This window comes from Podarcis gaigeae (assembly GCF_964106915.1).
Source record: "Podarcis gaigeae genome assembly, chromosome: 5".
NCBI lineage: Eukaryota > Metazoa > Chordata > Lepidosauria > Squamata > Lacertidae > Podarcis > Podarcis gaigeae.
Window position 1 is genome coordinate 40,868,945 of NC_139681.1, and position 20,542 is coordinate 40,889,486.

General features: G+C 38.6%; 1 protein-coding gene across 9 annotated transcripts in view; it reads right to left on the minus strand.

The window, feature by feature from the left end:
• Positions 1 to 20,542, minus strand: part of LRRC27 (leucine rich repeat containing 27) — a 42,664-nt gene that overhangs the window by 17,179 nt on the left and 4,943 nt on the right. For 6 of the 9 annotated variants that reach the window (XM_083741089.1, XM_083741091.1, XM_083741086.1 and 3 more), the window contains 6 exons: positions 19,988 to 20,263; positions 19,597 to 19,727; positions 17,972 to 18,030; positions 10,774 to 10,926; positions 8,513 to 8,635; positions 2,395 to 2,635 (listed from right to left, as the gene is read on the minus strand). In XM_083741089.1, the coding sequence (XP_083597215.1) occupies positions 2,395 to 2,635; positions 8,513 to 8,635; positions 10,774 to 10,926; positions 17,972 to 18,030; positions 19,597 to 19,727; positions 19,988 to 20,197 (917 nt within the window). In that variant the 5' untranslated portion in view covers positions 20,198 to 20,263. The remainder of the gene's footprint in view (positions 1 to 2,394; positions 2,636 to 8,512; positions 8,636 to 10,773; positions 10,927 to 17,971; positions 18,031 to 19,596; positions 19,728 to 19,987; positions 20,264 to 20,542) is intronic. The other 3 variants (XM_083741090.1, XM_083741094.1, XM_083741093.1) reach the window with 2 other exon arrangements.

The window sequence follows — 20,542 nt, forward strand, 5'->3', positions numbered from 1 at the left end:
TCTATTCTATTTCCCAGACTATTCCAGCTTCATAAAAGATAGTCCCTTTAGTTCAGAATGCCTGTTTCTCCAGGCAGAACCTTCAACACAATAACACAACTGAATAGTATCCCTCACATTATAGAAGTGTAAGTCTCAGCATCATACATAGCTAGGGCTATTAATGTTTGGTTGAGATGCCAAGAAATCTAGTTTTGTTCCTTTGATCTTTCCTGAAAAAATGCAACGTGTCCAGTTGTTGTTATGATTTTGGTCACATCTGCGTTAGCTATACATGCAGCATAGACATAAAAGCAATCAAAGTGATTTGAGCGTGACTTTTTATATAATTCAGGAGAGCAATGAGGAATTGCCAGGCTGTGGGCCAAATTAAGCACACCATTTGTGTGTCCCCATTTGGCTCATGAGGCCTGGTGACCTGATGCCATATATAGTGTCAGATGTGGGGCAGGTAAAGATGTGGTTGGGCCAAAAAGGGGAGAGGGGGTTGCAGAGCTCTGTGTGGTATGCTATGTACCTGGCTTTGCAACTCCAATGATCAGGTGATTGTTAAACCTTGCAGATTGCTGTACTGTGCTATGATCACCTGATCAACAGAACTTGTGAAACTCTACCCATCTGTCAAATTTGGCCTGTGGGGGACTGAGGAGATAGTTACAGTAAACACACATAACAGCAACAAAACTAATTGCATTTAGAGACCATATGTTATTATTTTTACACTATATTAAGAATGTATCAGTTGCACACTTACTGCAATGTATGCATGTATGTGGTGGAAGCACATACTCCTGCTCCCTTTGCCAAATGATGCTCTGATCCTGACACAACATTTTTTCTTTTAAAACTGCCCTATGCTTCCAAAGCAGGTTGCTGTTTGAAAAGCATGAATGGAAGCTTGCAATTTGTATGGTACTATCCTGGTCTATTTTTGAAATTCCTGGGAACTAATTGAAACCTAAAGAAGTGCTGCAAATTTCAAAGAGAGTGTACACAGTCTGCCACCTTCTGGTTTTCTTCAGGAAAGGGGAAAAAATACAGGAACTGTGTTTGTGCCACACAACACACTACGCTAAGAATGTTATTCATTCTCCAGTGTTCCTCTGATATAGCTTGTGGGTTAAGTGCCGTTCCTGCAGTATAATCTGTCAACCATAACTCTGGATTGTTCAACATGTACTTTTGCTGTCTCCTCTGTCAAATGTGCCACAATTTATTTCTCACCTAAGGAAAGGTAGGCAGCTGTTTAGCCCATCAAGCAATTTATAGCTCTGTGCAAGCTGAAGGGTAGCTAGCTTGTATATTGGTTATATGTCCTCGAGATCCTACAACGTAGAATTATACTCTGAAACACCGGGTTGGCTTTTGAAGAATTATGCAAGAACGGTCTGAAACGATGGCAGCATCTTCTCCTGGAACTCCTGAGCCTTATTTATTTGCATTTGAAATGTGGCATGCTTGAAGTTTGAAAATACAGAAAGCAAACAGCTAGCACAGCTGTCACAATAGCATAGGTGAAGGGAAACATTCAACAGTTTTAATTACGATTCAAGGATCTCTACAATGGTTTCATGTTTAAAAATTCAACATATTCTAATTCACATCACACCGTAGACCAGGCTTTGCCATCCTGGTGCCCCCCAGATGATTTGGATTTCATCGACTGGGAGGGAACCTGGCTGGTGAAGCAGACAAGAGTAGAAATGTAAGAAGAAAGATGCTAACTGATGTGCACTGTCTAGGAAAATATTAACAAGGTTTCATTTCACAACTGTCAAACCTTCATTCATTCATCTAGGACATTTGTACAGCTGGCTGATTAATTAATCACATTTACCATGTGTTAAATTATAATAGTGATATTTATTGGATTTCTTATGCACCCTTCACTATAAGATCCCAGTGCGGATTGCAACAGGGTGGGTTATAAAAACAATACAATATTAAAATCAGTAAAACCAATTTATTGGTTATTTGTGCTAGTTTTGGATTCTGGTGCAGATAGATAGATAGATAGATAGATAGATAGATAGATAGATATGAGTGTTATATTAGTTTTTGTACACTGCTTAGGGAATTTATAGGATGAGACAACCAGCAAATATAAATCATAATTTGATTTTAACCTGTTTTTCAATTCAGAAAAATCCCAAAGGTGGCTCACATAAAATAATAAAATATAATTACCTGCGGACTCTTTCTATCCCTTCCAAAATTCTGATTCCCTCACCCACCTTATGAGGGGTTTTATGAAAGGCTCCAATTTCAGAGGCCTCTTGTGGGATATTAAATACATAAATGCAACTTACTATTTACATGCATTTTAATATACTAAGTATATTTTCACCATAAGAAACTTAAAAGCAGAGCAAGCTACACAGTGCATTTTGTTACCTGCATGAAAACATGGATGATTTACGAGAGAGCTTCTCTTTAGTCTTTGGTCGTCTTAACGAAGGCATGGATTCATTGGGTACCATTTTGTTATCCAGGTACTCCTCTCTTTCATCTTGTATAAGTTCGTTTCTTAGCTTCTGAAACCGTACCATTTCCTCTTCATTAGGCCATCCATCTGACAAATCCAAACTGGATTTCGTGAAGTCTGTCAAGTTTAACTTTTCAACAGGAGGAATTTCTATTGGAATCAAAAAGAGGTGAGTGTAGTAAACTCATTGGTGCAAGCAGTCATGAAGGGAAAATGGCAAAACAAGACCTGGTTATTTTCTCTCTGCAGAATTAAGCATAAAAAGCAATGTGATTCTACTCTTGAAAGCCTGGCTTGCTTTTCTCAGCCACTGTTCTGCTCACTATTACAGTGCCATCATCAGAAATGACACTATTGTACTGTACATGGAAATGTTTTCTATGCTGGCAGAGAGAACAGAGCTTGATAAAAAGAAAAATAATACATTTTGCAGTTCTCTTCACTCTGCCACTTGTTTTACGTTAGAGCCTGATGGATTTGTTTACCCTGCCCCTTTTCCTTCAATCCATGCTTTATGATCTTAGTAGGGTCATTAAAAAAGATTCTTTTGGAAACATCTTCCTCATCTCCTAAAAAGGGAATACTATTAGTTTATTTTACATATCCATTAGTCCCTGTTCCCATTTTCTTTGCATTGTGAGAGGATAAGGTTTCATTGATTCTTGTTTGCTGGTTTGTTATCCTGAGCTCCATTCTGGCAGGTAGGCAGGCAGGCGGCAGCAGCAGGTCTTGGGGTCTCAAATTTCAGTGGCACCCTGTGCAATGCCAAAATTTGGTGCCCCTCTGCCTCTCATGCTGCACTCTACATCACAGTTGCAATATCCTCGGCAGCACCCCCGAGGCTCTAGGCCCAGTGCGACTGAACCGGTCATATTCCCCTAAATCTGCCTCAGCACCAGAAGTGCTGAATCCCAAAACATTGCTAGGAACCTAGAAGACATAGGCCCTACACATCTTTCCTACTTCCTCTGACCCCCCAATACCTCTGGCCTTTCAGTTCGATACAACCTCCATGTTTTCTATTTCTCTGTATCTTGAATAGGCAAATGTCATACCTGGGAAACAAAATACCAGGATGAAGAATAATGGACCTGAAATAATAGCTTGGCATTTCACCATTTTAACGTATGATGAGACCAATTATAGCACATTCTTCTTGTATCTGATACAGTCATGGCAACAAATTTGCTACAAGGGGGTGAACACTAGTTTTAGACTTTGTCCTCATACTTTCTCTGAGCATTCCAAGGTAATGTCTGATTAGAGGACCCTTCCTATCATCTGATGCACCGTCATTGTTGTAGGTTGCAAATCTAATCTGTTTTATCCAAGAGCTATAAAATTCAATATGACTTACTTCGGAGTAGCCATGGTTAGAACTGCACTGTTAAAGTAGGCAGATTATGTAGATTTTCTCTTAGGTTTTCCACAATGTTTGACTAGGAAAAACAGTTATGGCATGTATGTTGGGTATGGCGTGTATTTCCTACAGAGCTCTGGGAGGAAAAGTCCTTTAAGTCCTTAATGTGTGATTGCTGTATATAACTCAAGCTGGGAAATAGCATGCAGTTCGATCCTAGGCATGTTTATTTAGAAGGCAGTCCCATTATGTTCAATGGTCTCTCCCCCTATAACTATATTTAGGTTCACAGCCCACAGTCCCTGGAACGGCGCCAAACAGTACAGGAAAAGCAACAAAAACCAATGCCATACCATACTGGCTTGGCATTGAGGGATGCCTCTTGCATTCCCTTCCAAATTCAAAGAGTTTGAAATTTTGAGAGTAGTTGATGAGCCTGAAACCTGCCAAGCTGGTTCCAGCTAAGCATGTTCTATTGCTAAGCAAACTAAGGTGAAATGTTTCCATAAGGGTTAGTTGTTAGGAAGGAGGGCTTTCTTTCCCCACTTCCCCCATCTCTGTGGAAGATGTTGTCATGCTGTTTGGGAAGACGTTACAGGGTTAGGTTGAGAAGCTGAGAAGACACTGCTGAGTTGGGCTCTGAAGATTTGATAATATTATTGCTGTTCCCCATAAGGTTTTATGGAAGAGCAGGAAATTTTGGATTAACTGTAAAGAATGGTTTAATGCTGTGTCTCCACTTATGCTCAGCCAGTATGTTTATAAATAGATGCAATTATTACAAAATGTTATTAAGCCTCCACTGACCTCATTCACAAGAAGCCAAATTTGAGCACATGGTGCACACCTGAATCCTCACTGTTCAGGGTTTGGGGATGCATATTAACATTATATTTTGTTCTGAATAGACAACAGTTCATAAGTACAGTATATCTTGACAGATCCTTCCACTTTTAAATCACCATTCAATATTTTATCTTTGGTTTAAGATGCAAGATTCAGGATAGGCTGAGTTTTCACACATTTACTAGAATTAATGAATTTATAGAATGTTTCTGTTCTAGCAGAACAGAAATTTGGGCAACACTTTGATTGAAATATGAAGTAGAATTCTTTAAAATAAATGCTATATGAGATGGTGGACCCAGCATCAGGTGGGAGAATCTAAGGCTTCGTTCAGTCACTTAGTTCAGGAATCTACAGCAAATGAATGCAAATCAACCCAGAGGAATACTTCTGATGCAGCAATTCTAGCCCCATTTACCTGGGATCAAGCCCTACTTAATTCAATAGAACTTACTTCTTAGTAGGTTTGGTTAGGGTTACCAGTTAAGATAGTGTATAAATATGAAGAACATCATAATGCCACAGCTGAGCTATGATCAGGCAAGCACATATAAGCAAGCAACCAGTAGCCCTTGAACCTCAACAATGAATATCCAGTAAAATGGCTAAGGGGCCCAGCAGGAAAAATGGGAGCTATTCTGGAAGGTATAAGATGGGCAAAAGTGCAACAGCTCTCACCAGGGAGAGCTTCACGGGTTGGGAAGGAGTAGAAAGTTGAAAGAAGCCCTCAGATGTATAGAGACCTGTAGATTCCTGCAGTCATGTGCAGGTTGCTTTGGGGCTCCTGATGTTGGTGGCTCTTTCTACAATTCCTTCCCAATTCCTGGCGAAAACTTTGTGCCTTCTTTTTGAATGCTGACCACCCATGGTTTTCCCAGCATGCAAATGGCACTAGGATGTAGCAAAGCAGCTGCCCTTTATGGCATATATTTAGATGAGCAAGACTGTAAAGCCTGTTGTTTTATTAAGATGCAAATTAAAAATGCACATGTAAATAATAAAGTTGACATATCCTTCATTTACATGCTTAACGTGAGCAATACCGATGGAGTGTGCTTAGGGCTTAGCTGTACATGTAACACAGACTAGATTACCCTGCACAATTAATACGATGTAAATGCCAGAGAAAATATGTATCAGGTAAAAGGGCAACACACACAAATCCCAAAGTGACTGGCATATTAAATGCTTACAGGCCTGGGAAAGTCTCCAGACACATTCAACCTGCACTTGAAATCTCCCTGCTTATAAATGTCACCAAGCCTAGAAATATTTGTGCATGGAACAGAGAACCCCTTGAGGCCTGGTTTTTAATTTAATTGGCGTCCTGGGTAGAATACCAGATAATTTCTATTCATTTATGGCAATTTACTCACAAGCATTAATAGACTACATGGAGCTTTTTAAATATAAAAGGTTAAGAGGAGAAGAATCTGATCCAAACATGAACTTGTGGCATCAGTCCTTAAATACTTTGAGTATAGATTAGGAGAAGAGCGATGCGCCATGGTTCAATAACAGAGCCATAGCCATTCAGTGTAGACAATACTGAGCTAGATGGACCAATGATGTGACTCAGTACTAAGAAGCTTCCTAGGTTTTTAACCTGTGGCCCTCCAGAGGTGAACTACAGCTCCCATAATCCCTGACCATTGGCCATGATGGCTGGGTCTGATGGGAATCCAATAGTATCTGGAGGGCCATGCCTTACGTCTGTCCTCTATGCTGTTTCCCTGATCTTAATCCCTACAGATGCCGCTTTTAGCTTTGCGATGGGGTCTGGGGTAACATGTAGGTACCACAATAAAAGAACAGCACAAATCATATATGCACCAAGGAAGGCAATTAGACAAGATCTAATGCATATTTTAATATATAATTTATTTTCTAGACACATGGCCATAACAAGCACTGATAAAACATATAATATTTTTCAGAAATATTTACAGTGATTTTGAAAACAAACATTGCATGTGTACAAATAGATTTCAGTTAGGATAAATATAAATACCATCTGACTCTACATTCTTATGCTTCCATAACTGATCATGCAATTGGGTTTACATTTAAGTGCTATGAGGAATCTCATGCCTTCGGTGCATTTCAAACACAAATTACCTCACTATTGCTTTTTAATATTATTTTTATCATTAATTTGCATATACAGTTTGAGCAGTGTCTACAGTACACTCTTCTTATGACAGACACATTCATATAAATGCACTGTAAGCCTAAGAGGCAATGAAACAGTGGGGAATGATCACACAGATCCAAGATCTCTGCTTTCATAATACTGCTGTAATGTTGATTCCAAATCATATTTTGAGATGCTGTAACAAGGTAGTTTTCTGATACTTCCCAACCTAAACATTTATTTGGTGGGACATGGTCTCAGAATCAGGCCATTAGGGTCATTATACTTTATGCAAAATGATACTTTTTTATCTTAAACAGGCAGCAGTTTGAGCTAAGCATAAAAGGAGTGCACCATATTTTACAATAAACATTGTACACATATAAAATACAGAGGAATTTCACCTCTACTTTAAATAGGCTGTTCTTACATGGTTCAGTCCAGAAAAATTCTAAGACATTATGGATAAATATATATAAAGCGATAAATAATAACATCGATTTAAACATCTATGCATATGATCCACTTCTACGGTTCAGACTATTGGCAGCAATATAAGCATTCAGTCTGTGTATCCCAGGATATTCCCGAGCACTTCTGGATTTAAATCGAATTACATCTATAAATCACAAAATTAAAGAAAAATGTATTATTTCATGTATGACCCTCAGAAGTTCAGGGGTTCAAAAAAAGTATTTATAACGTTAGGGTTAAAGAATCACTAGTTCTGATCCAGCACCAATGGCACTATATTGCTAATTCCACCTAATGGACAGGGATGGAAATGGGTTGGGTTTGGGGTATAGGTACTTTGTTTAAAAAAAGAAAAATACAGAAGGATACATAGCATCCAAAGTGGCAGGAGAAAAAAAAATGCAACAAAACAGAGAAAGAAGTAGATCAACTCGTGGGGTAGTAAAAATAGAGTTGCACTTGTTAGAGAGTGCAAAATGCAAGAGAAATGCTATTACAGGCACCATCCAATTGATGCACAGTACACAAAATAATGTTATTCTAATAGAACTGTATTTTCTCAGAAGCGTAATACTGTGGTTTGACTACAAGGAATATGCAATTTCCCAGGAATGGAGCTGCTTGACTTGGGGTGGGACATGGGGGTGGGGGCAGACTTTAGTGGACCATGCCCACTAATGGGTAAAAACAATCTTGTAAAACAATGCAGTCTGGATAGGACCTTATTTGATTACAAAGGATGGAACAATTTGTATACATATTTACAATGAATTGGTTCAGGCATCACAGCCAAACCATTTTTTTGGCTCTTGAGGCCATCATTTGGAATCATATGGTTCTTCCAACTTCATCTCCTTGCACATACAAATTTCCTAGTTTTTGACAACTATGGATATCCATATACCAGAATGTGAATCCCAGAATTTGGTTTCCGGGCAAACTGTGGCTTGCTGTCAACACATATTGCTCTATTTGGACATCATAGCAAACTATGGTTACTATAGATCAAGAGGTGCAGGAGGAAACTCAAGCACATGAAGGAGAGAGGGCAGTGCATGAGCCTGAGGCACAATCCTAATGTCCAAACCATGATTAGGCTGCAACATCTGAACTAAACAGATTACAGAAACGGAAATGAAAATGAAAATATGTACGAAAGAATGAACATCAAAATGTTGTTGCCCTCTAACTTGATATGTTCTGCTAAACTCACTAAGGCAGCTCATCTGTCTCCACAAATCGTTGAAAGCTTTCCTGCGATCTGGTGGTCTGTCGCATTTTCTTTTATATTCTCTAACAATGGCCTTTGCTTCTTCTTCTAGTGGAGAAGGCAAATCTGCGAAATACAGAATTTCAAGGTACGTGTGCACTTTATAAGTGGCTAAACTGGCATGGAATGACTCTTTACAAATACTCTATGAAGAATATCTTGACCTGGGAATAGTCTGTTCTTTCGGCGACAGATAAAATACCAGTCTAGTTGTGCAAAAAGCATGCTTTTCCTTCAGGCGTAGTATGTTTGCAGCGAGAAATCACATGCTTATATAGTATGTCCTTTTCCAGTTATATTGGAGCAATATGATTTTGTGGAAAAATGAAACATTGACAGTCTAAAACAAGGATTAAAAGTGTGTTGTTTAAGCAGGCACCAAGCTGATGCTCCTTTTCCAACTCTTTTAACAAATTTCTGCACTGATCTAATAAACATTCTGTTTCCCTGAAGGCCAACAGCTTATGGACACATCAAACATTACCAGTTGTTAAGGAAGATTTATGCCACTTTCACAAGTCACATCACACCATTTTTTAATTGTGAAAAATAAGAATGCAGCGTTTTAAGTTTGAATTCTAGTCCCAGGAAATGTGCTTATTTAATGTAATAATCATGTAGGTATTCATTTTCTATAAATCTGCACCACAGAAAATCTGGGTGTGGCTTCTCTTGCACTAGAAACTGGTGGTGTAGCAAAGTTCACATATAAAGGTCCTGCATATATTATGGGTATGCAGAAAGGAGAAGTTTAGTGATTGGAATGCCTTTAAGTAGAGATGTGGAAATCTGCACTTATCTAAACTGATGTTTCTACGTAGCCATTGCCAGGAATTCTAATGACTGCTTCGATCTGGAAACTGAAGCATGACTGATACAATATCTTCAAAAATGTTATTAGGTATTACATCATGAAGATACAGGAAATTAACAAAACAATTAAAATGTCTCTCATGAAATCAGCCTTCCTCTCCAAGTCTTGACACTCAATGTTTAAACATCCCCATGGCAAGTAATTATTTCGTAAAAATGGGAATCAGAATAGCATCATAATTCCAGACTCAATACTTATTTTGTTTCAGGAAAATGAGTTTTTGGGTTTCCCCCATACATTATAAAATAAAATAAAACCAGAACAGTATTATTCAAGTCAGCATCCATTATCAATCAATCTTATGAAGTGGGGTTTACATAAACACTTAAACATTAGCTTTTGACTGTATGCCATAAATACAGTGAAAGATTTCTTCGTGGGCAGGTATACATTTTAAACACTTCTGACTATGCAGTCTGAATGTGAATGTTTTAAATCCACAATGCATTGCTCTCAGTGGGATGCTTATGCAGATGAACATTTCTATCCAAATAATGGTAATTATATGCAACTAAAGCTGAACCAGATGAGAATTTAGAAAGTTTGCTTTTTGAATGCTTTTTCAGGATGCCACAAATATCAGTACTAAGAATTCAGAAAAACTCTTTCCTCATGTCTTGCCAAAGGTAAGACACCTCATCGGTTCTGAACTATAGAACTAATAGAAAGGCAGGAGATAAAATACAAGCAGAAGCTTCATATGAAATATAATCCACATGAGAACCACTTATGACCATTAATAAATGCAGCTGAAGCCTATTTCACAGCTTGAGAAGTCACATAAACCATGTACACTGAGGCTCTGTCAGAAGACAAATGGTCTTCAATGGCTATAGTGCCCATTCACAATAGTAGGGGGTGTTAAGACTATCTGGCACTCTTAAAACCTGAGCTGGCACAGAGAAGGCTGATGGGCCGGCACTATGACCCACAGGGGTAATTTGGGGTTTCTGTAAAACAAGAGAGACCAACAGGGCAAATGAATGAATCCTCGTTCTGCTTCCAATGTACACACCACAATGAGATGTAATGAGGAAACATACATGGCCATACTATCCCAGCCTAATCAGACTCCACAAAGTTAACTAAGTGAACCATTAAATTGACCCTTCCTGTTCTTGTTAGGTTGACAGCAGAGCCTTTCTACATAAAAATACACTAAAAATAAACTTTTAACCTTATGCCATAAAATGTAATAAATAACTTCACATCTATGACTTCACAACCTGACCCCTGAACTATATATGTAGAAAGAACACTTCTTAACCATTTATTTTTCTCTAGGTGGACACATCTTTTCTCTAAAAAAATCATATTAAAGTTACTATACCTGGAGTAACAGGTTCTCTATAGTCAAGGTTCTCACCGCTCATCCTTTGAAGGAAGGATAGAATGGCTGGCAGGCCCTTCTGTATCACCTCAAGAGGAGGAAATTCTAGGGGACAATGCCTGAGATTCAAAGCTGTAAGTGAACTTATGTTACCTGCCAAAAAAGAAAAAATGGTTTAAGTCGATCACCACGTCATTTGGGAACATTCAATGCAGTGGGTGGAATTCAACACTAGGTCTACCTAGAGAGGACCCACTGAAATCAATGAACATGAATAAGTTATGTCTATTAATTCCAATAGTTGAATTCCACCCACTGCCACGTAAAGTTTTTGTGACACATTTTATTCAGAGGTGGTCAACATTCCTAGGGAGTTAAAGACAAACACAAACGTATTTATGCACTTCATAATGTAATTCTTCAGCAGCAGCTTCTCCTTCTACAACACTACTGTACCAGGGGTGCAGAATCATCTTGCTGTCGAGGAACACTTTCCCCTCCCAAGTAATTTACACATTGAGGGAGAGAAGCTGCATGTTAGGAGTAGGTGGAGCCAGAGCCAAAAGTGGCAGGACCAGGACAAGGCACTCATTCTCTCTCACACAGAACACCCTTTTCTCCCTCTGAGCTTTTCCCTTTCACACTGTTTTCCCTCTATTTGCTACCAGTATGCTACCAGTATTGAGAGCCAGTGTGGTGTAGTGGTTAAGAGCGGTAGTCTCTTAATCTGGGGAACCGGGTTCGAGTCTCCGCTCCTCCACATGCAGCTGCTGGGTGACCTTGGGCCAGTCACACTTCTTTGAAGTCTCTCAGCCCCACTCACCCCACAGAGTGTTTGTTGTGGGGGAGGAAGGGAAAGGAGAATGTTAGCCGCTTTGAGACTCCTGAAGGGGAGTGAAAGGCGGGATATCAAATCCAAACTCTTCTTCTTCTTCTTCTTCTTCTTCTTCTTCTTCTTCTTCTTCTTCTTCTTCTTCTAAGTGTATGTGGTCCATGGGCTGCAGGTTCACCACCTTGTACCAACACAGCCTCTGCTGCCCTTTCTCCTTTCTGCCCCAAAGCATTCTCCAGATCTTATTCCCGCCCTGCTCTCACTTTTCTCAGCCCCCTGTTAAGTAGCTGCCTTTTCATTCCCCCCTCAATCTAATACATAATCAGTGGAGACTTCCTACCAAAAGGTCCCACAGATTATAGTTCTATTGCTACTGTTGGGCTCAGGTCTATTTTCTGCCCAGGCTGTATCAGCTTTTCCTGTCAAACCTCTAGATCTGTCAGCATGGGCCTGGAAAGGAGATATAAAGGGGTGGCTGACAAATGGAAATCTCAAGTGGCTGCTTTCTTGATTACCCGAGAGCTAGACATAGAAAAACTCAAGAGCTACATATAGCTTCCAAATACACAGTTTAATAGATCTTAACTGTACTTTCAGAGAGCACAAAAAAGACGACTCATTCAACTGTTTGAAGCCAAAAACAAAAGATGACATGGGGCAATTCTTGGGCTTTTGGAAAATACATGCCTCTTATTTCATACCAATTGCAATCAAACTACTCTGTGATTTCCCAGAAATGAGGTTAAAATGCTTGTAATGCTACCCTTACATATTCTTTTAACATGCTTTCAGGCACTATGGAAGGATCCCAGATCAGCAGTATGTTTGTCATGAGGGCAGATGGTATGACCTAATTTTGTATTGCCTGAAAGCGTAGAGTCAATTCTCATATGCAAACACAAAGAACAAGTGAAATACCATGACAGTCTCAAAGATAAAATGTAGTCTCTGGTTCCTTCACAGAATTGGAAATATTGTAAATACCAACGTCTACTGAGCAAAGTGTGAAAATGTGTGATCTAAACATGTTTTTAAAATTTTAAGCCAAAACTGAATACAGTATAGCAAAGCTACAGCTAAAACTTTGCTTTTAATCAGACAGGGTAGATTACTTAGAAAACAAGAGACACAGACCACAGTTCTGAAGTATTCAGTTGTCTTATTGAGAAAGTATCATTTATTTAAAAATGGGACAGATTTAAGATATATTTACAAAAACATAACAGCGGTGTGACATCTATGGCTGCATTTGAGTGACCCCCCATGTAAAATAATAACAAAGAAATAAGGAAAAATGGAACAATATGTTGTAAGAATGTATTAGAAAATATGAATAGATGAAGGTAATAATTATAAGTACACTCAATATTAGAAATGGTAAATTCATTGGGAGTTGACGGGAAGTTTATTACACTTTAGTAAGAATGTTGAACAAAAGAGATTGTATAAGATTGAATCAATTTTTATCTGTATATTTATATAAGATTATTTACATAAGATCGTTTTTGGTTTATATAAGTTTGTTTTTGTTATTTATGAAACTCAATAAAGCATTGAAGGGGGGAGAGAGAGAGAAAGTATGAAAACCCTCCCCCTGAAGTCCAAAAAGAACTTGCTCTTTAAGCCAACAAACCGCAATGTGAGAGATTCTGCACAGGCTGCAGAATAGCTTAAACCCTTTGCACCTTCTCTAGAGCAAATTCCAGTGGTGCACATGGGTCTTTTGAATGCACACACCTTTGCACATTGGGATGATACCCTATTTACTTAGATTTATAGCACCACATCCTCCATACTAGGAGCAAATAAAAAGTACTGTAAAACAAATGGTAAAAAGCTTCCTGTTTTAAAGGCTCATAATCTAAAATGCCAGCATATAATTCCAAAGAAGGCCACAACTTTATTTTGACATAAGATAGGCAGAAACATCACTGGCAGCCTAATCACTAAAAGAATACTGTACTATTCTGCACATAAGCTGATAAGGGAGATAGGGAGGTTGTGGACAAGCAACATAATGCAGTCATGCTGCCCCAAAGTCATTCACCTGCGTGTGCAATTGATATGCACTAAGTGCTTAGGTAACAAAAGGACAAAAGTAATAAAACTGGGGATAGGGTATCCACACCCAATGTAGTGTTTTGGCAGGTATGGTCCAGACCACCCATCAACCTTCCCCCTCTCCTCAAGCACTTCTACTGGAGGGCAGGAACTTCTCTTACCCCTAGTAGAAATGTGGGATGTCTTACTTATACCCAGCTTTATTTATGTATTTTACTTAAAACATTTACAAATCATCCTTCCTTCCAAGGCTGCTAACAACCAAATAAAAATGTAGTTTTATCAATTTAAAATATCACAAAATCTTCAAACACTAAAAACAATACTACACCCACAGCAGAAATTCAGCCTCTCAATCTCACCCAGCACAGAAATCGGCAGGCAGCTGGAGGAGGCAGGCAACTAAATAAGCCCTCTTCCAGCCCCCAGCAAAACAGTAAACTTTTTTGTAGGCTAGTATTTTTTGTGTGCTTATTTACAAGGCTAGATGAATAAACATAACACATAAAAATCTTCATAGTCAGATCATAGAAATAGATATGTTTGCACTGCTGCAGGGTAAAAACCTATAATAATACTTTTTGGAAAATGGAAATTCTATTCATATGAATACACTGTTTGGTAAGAAATATTTTTTACACAAAACAACTGCCTATTTTCAGGTAAACAGAGCTATCATCAGTTTAGGGAAAACAATATGAAAAGTGTCAAGATCCTGATAGCAGTCAATAACAGATTTTTCTCACTGCCTCGAAAATGATATTTTAAAAAGTCCATTCACAGCTTGAATGAACATCATTCTTTCTTGTTCAGCCTTACTTTCTGAGAGTGCAATACTTAGTATTCTGTATGAGTCTATACTTTATTCATGACTGCATTATGCAGCATATTTGCACATAAATTCTTTCCATGAAACCAGTTCTGGAAGACAAATATTGTTATAGATTGTTTGCCTTATTCTAAATTGCCAGCAATTAAAAGCCATTATGAATGCTGTAAAACAAACTTCCTCTAGAGGATGGTCCTCTAGAAATTTTAGCTGTAATAAGAATGGTAGTCTTGCTGCTCCTAGTGTGGATTTTCTGTTCCTCTTTGTCTTCTTCTTTTCCTAAGCTCTCCTCACCCACTCATATGTGAAATTCTGTGTAATGTAAAAAATCTCTGCTTGCCTGCACACACACATCTACAGCCCTCCTTTGTCATATGGTAAGGAAAGCTTTCTTAAGAGGATACAAGGCTGTGATTTTATCATGACTCTCAAAGTGCAAAATATCCTCACTGTAGGAGGATGAACAATGTATAGATTTCTTTCCACGTAATATCCATGACTACTATACAGCAATAATGTAAGATATTCCTTAAAGAAATATACAGAGTGAAGTTTATACACATTAGAAACATTATTGTGTGCTGGAATATGACATACTTTGGTTGAGGAGGGTCCATATTTGACAAATTGTAACAAGAAGAGGGAGGGGCTCAAATTTTCAAGCATCTTTTGACAGTTGACCCACCACGGATATGTCCATTATGTTTTCACAGAGCCCAACATATAATTGGCTTTCAGGAATATAGATGCTATATAACAGATGAGTAGCTTAAGTTGCTCCAGGATGCAGTTCATGTTTAACTGGTATGGTTCAACTCCGCTAAAAAGATGATACAGGGGGGTGCCACTATACTGGACCCAGAACTAGTAGGCGGCCTTGACTGCAGAGCAATCAACACCCCCCCCCCCTTTGTCAGGTTGGATTAAGCAAGAGCAGTGGTTTTTTCTGGGGATACGTGGGAGTACGCATACCCCTAAACATTTTGTGAATCTAAGTTTGGCCTCATTGAGGGCCAGTATTTCAATATGAGTAGGAAAATGAGAGTACCCCTAAACATTATTTTTAAGAAAAAAAACACTGATCAAGGGTGTTGTTGGTCCAGTTCCAACAGCTAAACTGGTTTCAAGTGGCACTTCACTGACGCAGAATTCCCCCCCCCCCATCCACCTGCTGAATGTGTGGGTGTGCTGATGGCATGATACCCACCACCAACAGCCAGTAGAAGGCCCTAAAACTGGGCATTCAGAATTGGGGAGGGGCTAAGCTTTCCTGCGTTCCATTGGATCCTGAGCCCCCGTCAAAGCTGTGGAGTGACATCACTGCGTTTGGATCAGGTCAAATCATTCTGTCCCTGCTTCTGCTGCTGGTGGGGGTAGGAGAGCTTGGTCTAAGCCCCCAATATACTTTCATAATAGAATTAAAGTTACAAAGTGAAACATGCAGACACCATTAGAAGTGCTCCCTTGTTTCAGCCAACAAATCAGGTCAGAGCTGTGATTGACAAGTGTTATGGAGAAATTCAGAGACACACACAAATTGAGAAAACCCTAAAACAGCTTCAGAATCATCCAAGAAGTCCGCTCTGCTAACAATTTAGAAGGTACTTCCTGGTTTGTTTCGCAGCTACACTTTGGTCTTCCTTTGTATGTGTTTGACTCTAAAGACAGACAATGTAGAAGGGACTGCCTGGTTCATTGCTGAAGAGACTTACTGGCTCCTCTTGAAGCTGTTTTTCATCTTCCCTGTGAGAGAAGTAGTTGTTCAGAGAAAATAACTGAGAAATTCAGAGTGTTAGTGCACCTGTGTCTGGGCAGTAGCTTGTCCATTAAAAAACAAGAAGTAGCAGAAAGAGAGGAGTTCATGCTCTTTCTAACACATATTTAATTTCATGCTATTTTAAAAAGAAAATTAAAATAAATTCCAAGTGACTATTAGAAAAATTACCATACAAATGCAAACGCATCAGCAGTAAATCCATACTGCAAGTGGTGCTATTATGGTTGAGAAATATGAGTAATGCCGAGCGTCCCACTAAAGACCCTAGCATACATTCTGAACAAGGTCGGGCTTTGTTTCAGATCGCAGGGCAGGTAGGTTAAAAGAAATTTAATATTTTCATCAACCAATGCTCGGATACCCGTGCTTGGATAATTTCAAGATGAAATTGTTAAAAAGCAAGCAGTGTATTCTAACAGCATTTGTTGTGGTTAATTGTGTAGACCTCATAATGACAGTAGCAATGGTCATAAAACAGGTCAAAAAGCTGCTCATCAAAGGATCTGAACCTTTAACTTGAATATACTTGAAGTGTTTTACTAGTGGCAACAGCCCATCCCCATGAATCACCCTATATCTGTCCCTTAAGCGGGAAACATATGAATCACCTCTCCCCACTGTCTTGCTGCTACAATTAACATAACAGTTCCTGCAACTGCAATATTCTAAAACAAAAAACAATACACAACTCAATACACAAAGAGGCTGGTTAACAGTACTGGGTTATCATACTCTACTTTTCCTCAGTTCCCCTCCCCCCATGATTACTATTGCAAGGCTGGGGCTACTTTAAAGGGCTGTTGTAACCAACGCTATCAGTGTTGAAAGACTGATGCTTCAGCCTTCTCTGTTCTGAAATTTGCCATTACAGTGGTACCTCGGTTCTCAAACTTAATCTGTTCCAGAAATCTGTTCCAAAACCAAAGCGTTCCAAAACCAAGGTGTACTTTCCCATATAAAGTAATGCACAATGGATTAATCCATGCCAAACTTTTGAAAACAACCCCTAAAACAGCAAATTAACATTAATTTTACTATCTAACAAGACCACTGATCCATAAAATGAAAGCAATAAACAATGTACTGCAGTCACACAATCAATCAATCAATCAATCAATCACTGAATTGGGCTCCACACAGTCACAAAAACAAAAACGCAAAATAAATAGCAAAAACAGACAGACCTCAGCGTAACACTCAAAACGGAAGTGTGGCACTCAAACTGGAAGCATAACACTCAAAACAGAGCATGTTCAGCTTCCGGAAAAAGTTCGCAAACCGGAACACTTACTGCTGGGTTTGCAGTGTTTGGGATCCAAGTTGTTTGAGTACCAAGGCGTTTGAGAACCAAGGTACCACTGTACTAGTGCGGGTAAAAAAAGGAGCTTAGATCCAACCTCCTCCCGATGATCCCAACCAGTAAAGGAAACAAGAGTTTCCCAGTCAACCTCTGAGGAACTATTACAGAATTCTGAATGAGATTAGCCTTGGTCCTAACAATCATTTACGTCAGATCTGTTGCTATTATATATTAATTAAATTGTGGTCATGTCACACTGTGCCTCTACATAGGTGCATTGTGTCGTGGTGAAATCTGTCCAAAGTTCCTTACTATTCAAGAGAGCATTTACAATAAATGTAAATTACTAAAAATTACTAGGTTCCCTTAAGCATTTACTGGGGAGAGAGGAGTACTTACCAAGCTCAACAGGCAATCTTTTAATAGGATTTCTTTCTAACAGCAGCGTTTTCAACTGCCTTTGCAATAAAGAAGAAAACAAAATGTAAATATAAAATGAATCTAAATGAAAATGTCAAAAATTGTTAATTCTCTAATTTATTTTATGAGCCTATCACAGGAATAACAAGACAAGGCTGCTGGATCAGGCCAATGGCCTATGTAGTCCAGCATCCAGTTCTTGCAGTGACCAGCCAGATGCCTATGGGAGGTCTGCAAGCTGAACATGAGCACAACAGCCCTCTGCACACCTGCAGTTCACAGCAAATGGTATTCAGAGGCATACTGCCTCTGACAGTGGAGGTAGAACTATTTCAAAGAAACAGAATTATACAGGTGGATTCCAAAGGGGATCTTTTGGTTAGTGTCAAAAAATAGAAAAATGTCACGTCCTTCAGAAGTTAGGTCACTTCACTTGGGTTCATCAGATAATGGATGCTGGTGCTGCGATGGAGCAGCATTTCTATATCAGACAATGTTTAAACTTGATTAGATGACCAGTTTCAAAATACTTTTAGCCATGTCATTTTAGGACAGATACTTCCAAATAAGCAATATATTTTTTAAGGTTTTTGGGCCTCAGTCAATTCATTTAGTGACTTTTCAGCTTATTTATACTCAGTATAATATATAAAGGATGGAGGGAAGGACAAAAAAATGGGTATGAGTTTAAAAGCAAACTACAAAGTTCCATTCCATAAACTGGCAAAGCATGCAAATGCATTAAGTTCCAAGCAAAACAAATGGGTCTACGTTATCTTGTAGCTTGTTACACCAATAAATGCACTTCATTTTCCCATTTGACTTTTATTATGTTTGTAAACTTATGCATACATACAACATCCCAAACTTTAATAATCCATTGTTCCAAAGTTGGTGTCTTTTTTAAATTAACTTTTATAACAAATAGTTATGTCACAAACAGTTAACAGATGCAGGACCAATTCCTTATCTTCTGCTAGTACATTTATATAACCAAACAACATGGTTAAGGGATCCATTGGCAATATATATATCCAGTTATTGCCTCAATTTCAGTACATCTTGACACTGGGAATGTACCTTCAAAGAGGCTTGCTGCTACTTAGCGATCACAGGGTGCTTTCTTTGAAATTCATTTTGAGGAAGCAGTTTGGATTCAAATCGCTTCCTGCAAATGAAAATGTGTTCCATTTGGATGGGAAAATCTCTACTGCAGTGGATTTAACCTTGCAATCGTGCATTTGAAGACATATCCATAGTTGTCCCACATCTGACATCACTTATGTCAGGTGTGAGGCAGGCGAGTGTGGTTGCAAGCAAAATGAGACCTGTGCTGGACCAGCTAGGCCTCTGGGCCAGAGTTTCCACACCACTGTTCAAAACAAAAAAGTGACCAATTTAAGAACACTTTTTTAAAAAATAGTGACTAATGTAACATGTAGTTTGGCCTACAACCAACTGTGTTAAATCTATTTCTTATACTATAATTTCTGATGTCAATTGGGGAGAAATGGAATAGTACTTACTTTCATAATGGGTATGTATTGTTCAACAGACAGAATATTTTAAAGAATGATAAACAAGTAAAAGGGCAGGAGACTTACTTGTGGCATCCAATTCCAGGGGGAAGCTCTTGAATTTTGTTGTAACGCAGATCGAGCCAAACAAGGTTTGGCACATTCTGAAAGAAATCCTCAGGAACTACGGACAGGACATTTCCTTCCAGGTGCAAATGCTAAAACAAATATATATATATTATGCACACACACACGAATATGCAACGATTGCTTGGTGTATAATTCATGTGTTATTAATTCCTTAGAAATACTCAAAAATATGTAAAACTTTAGAATTATTCAAGAAAGTATATTGGAATAATGAAATTATAATTTTAATTTGTACACAAGAACACTGTTAAGTTTTTATACTTTATAACTGTGCGACTCTTTACTGATTGGATATTTTAACAACTGTTATTATGTATGAGAAACTTACTCTAAGGTTAAGTAACTTGTATATGTCATCCGTTAGATGCTGTAGATCTTTTCTACTCAGATCCAGAGAGATTGTAGAATTAGATTCAAGCTTGTCAAGAGCCTGGCAGATACGACTTGATGAACCAGAATCAGAATCACCTCTCCTTTTGTTTTCTGCATTATCACCACCAGCACCATCAGTTTCTGAGGAAGTCCACTTTTCCTCCATTTGACGAGAAACCACTTGGCCTAAACCAGAAACCTACACACTCATCATCCAAAGGTAAGCAATAAGCTGAAAAATAACAGATTTTATATATATATATAGAAAAACTGGAATGTACCGGCAACTCCCCCCCCCAAATGTGCTGTAACAGAAGTATATAATGCAGGTGAATCAACCACCTAAATACTTTATACTGTCTGTTCAGACAATCAGCTTTCCAGACCAACAGGAGTAACTTCTTTCTTTACATAACTTGTACAGTAGCCCCATTAGAGCATTGTTCTTTGTATTTCCAAAGATAGCAATAAAAATAAAATAAAAAGAATCTCTCAATGGTAAACCTCCTAT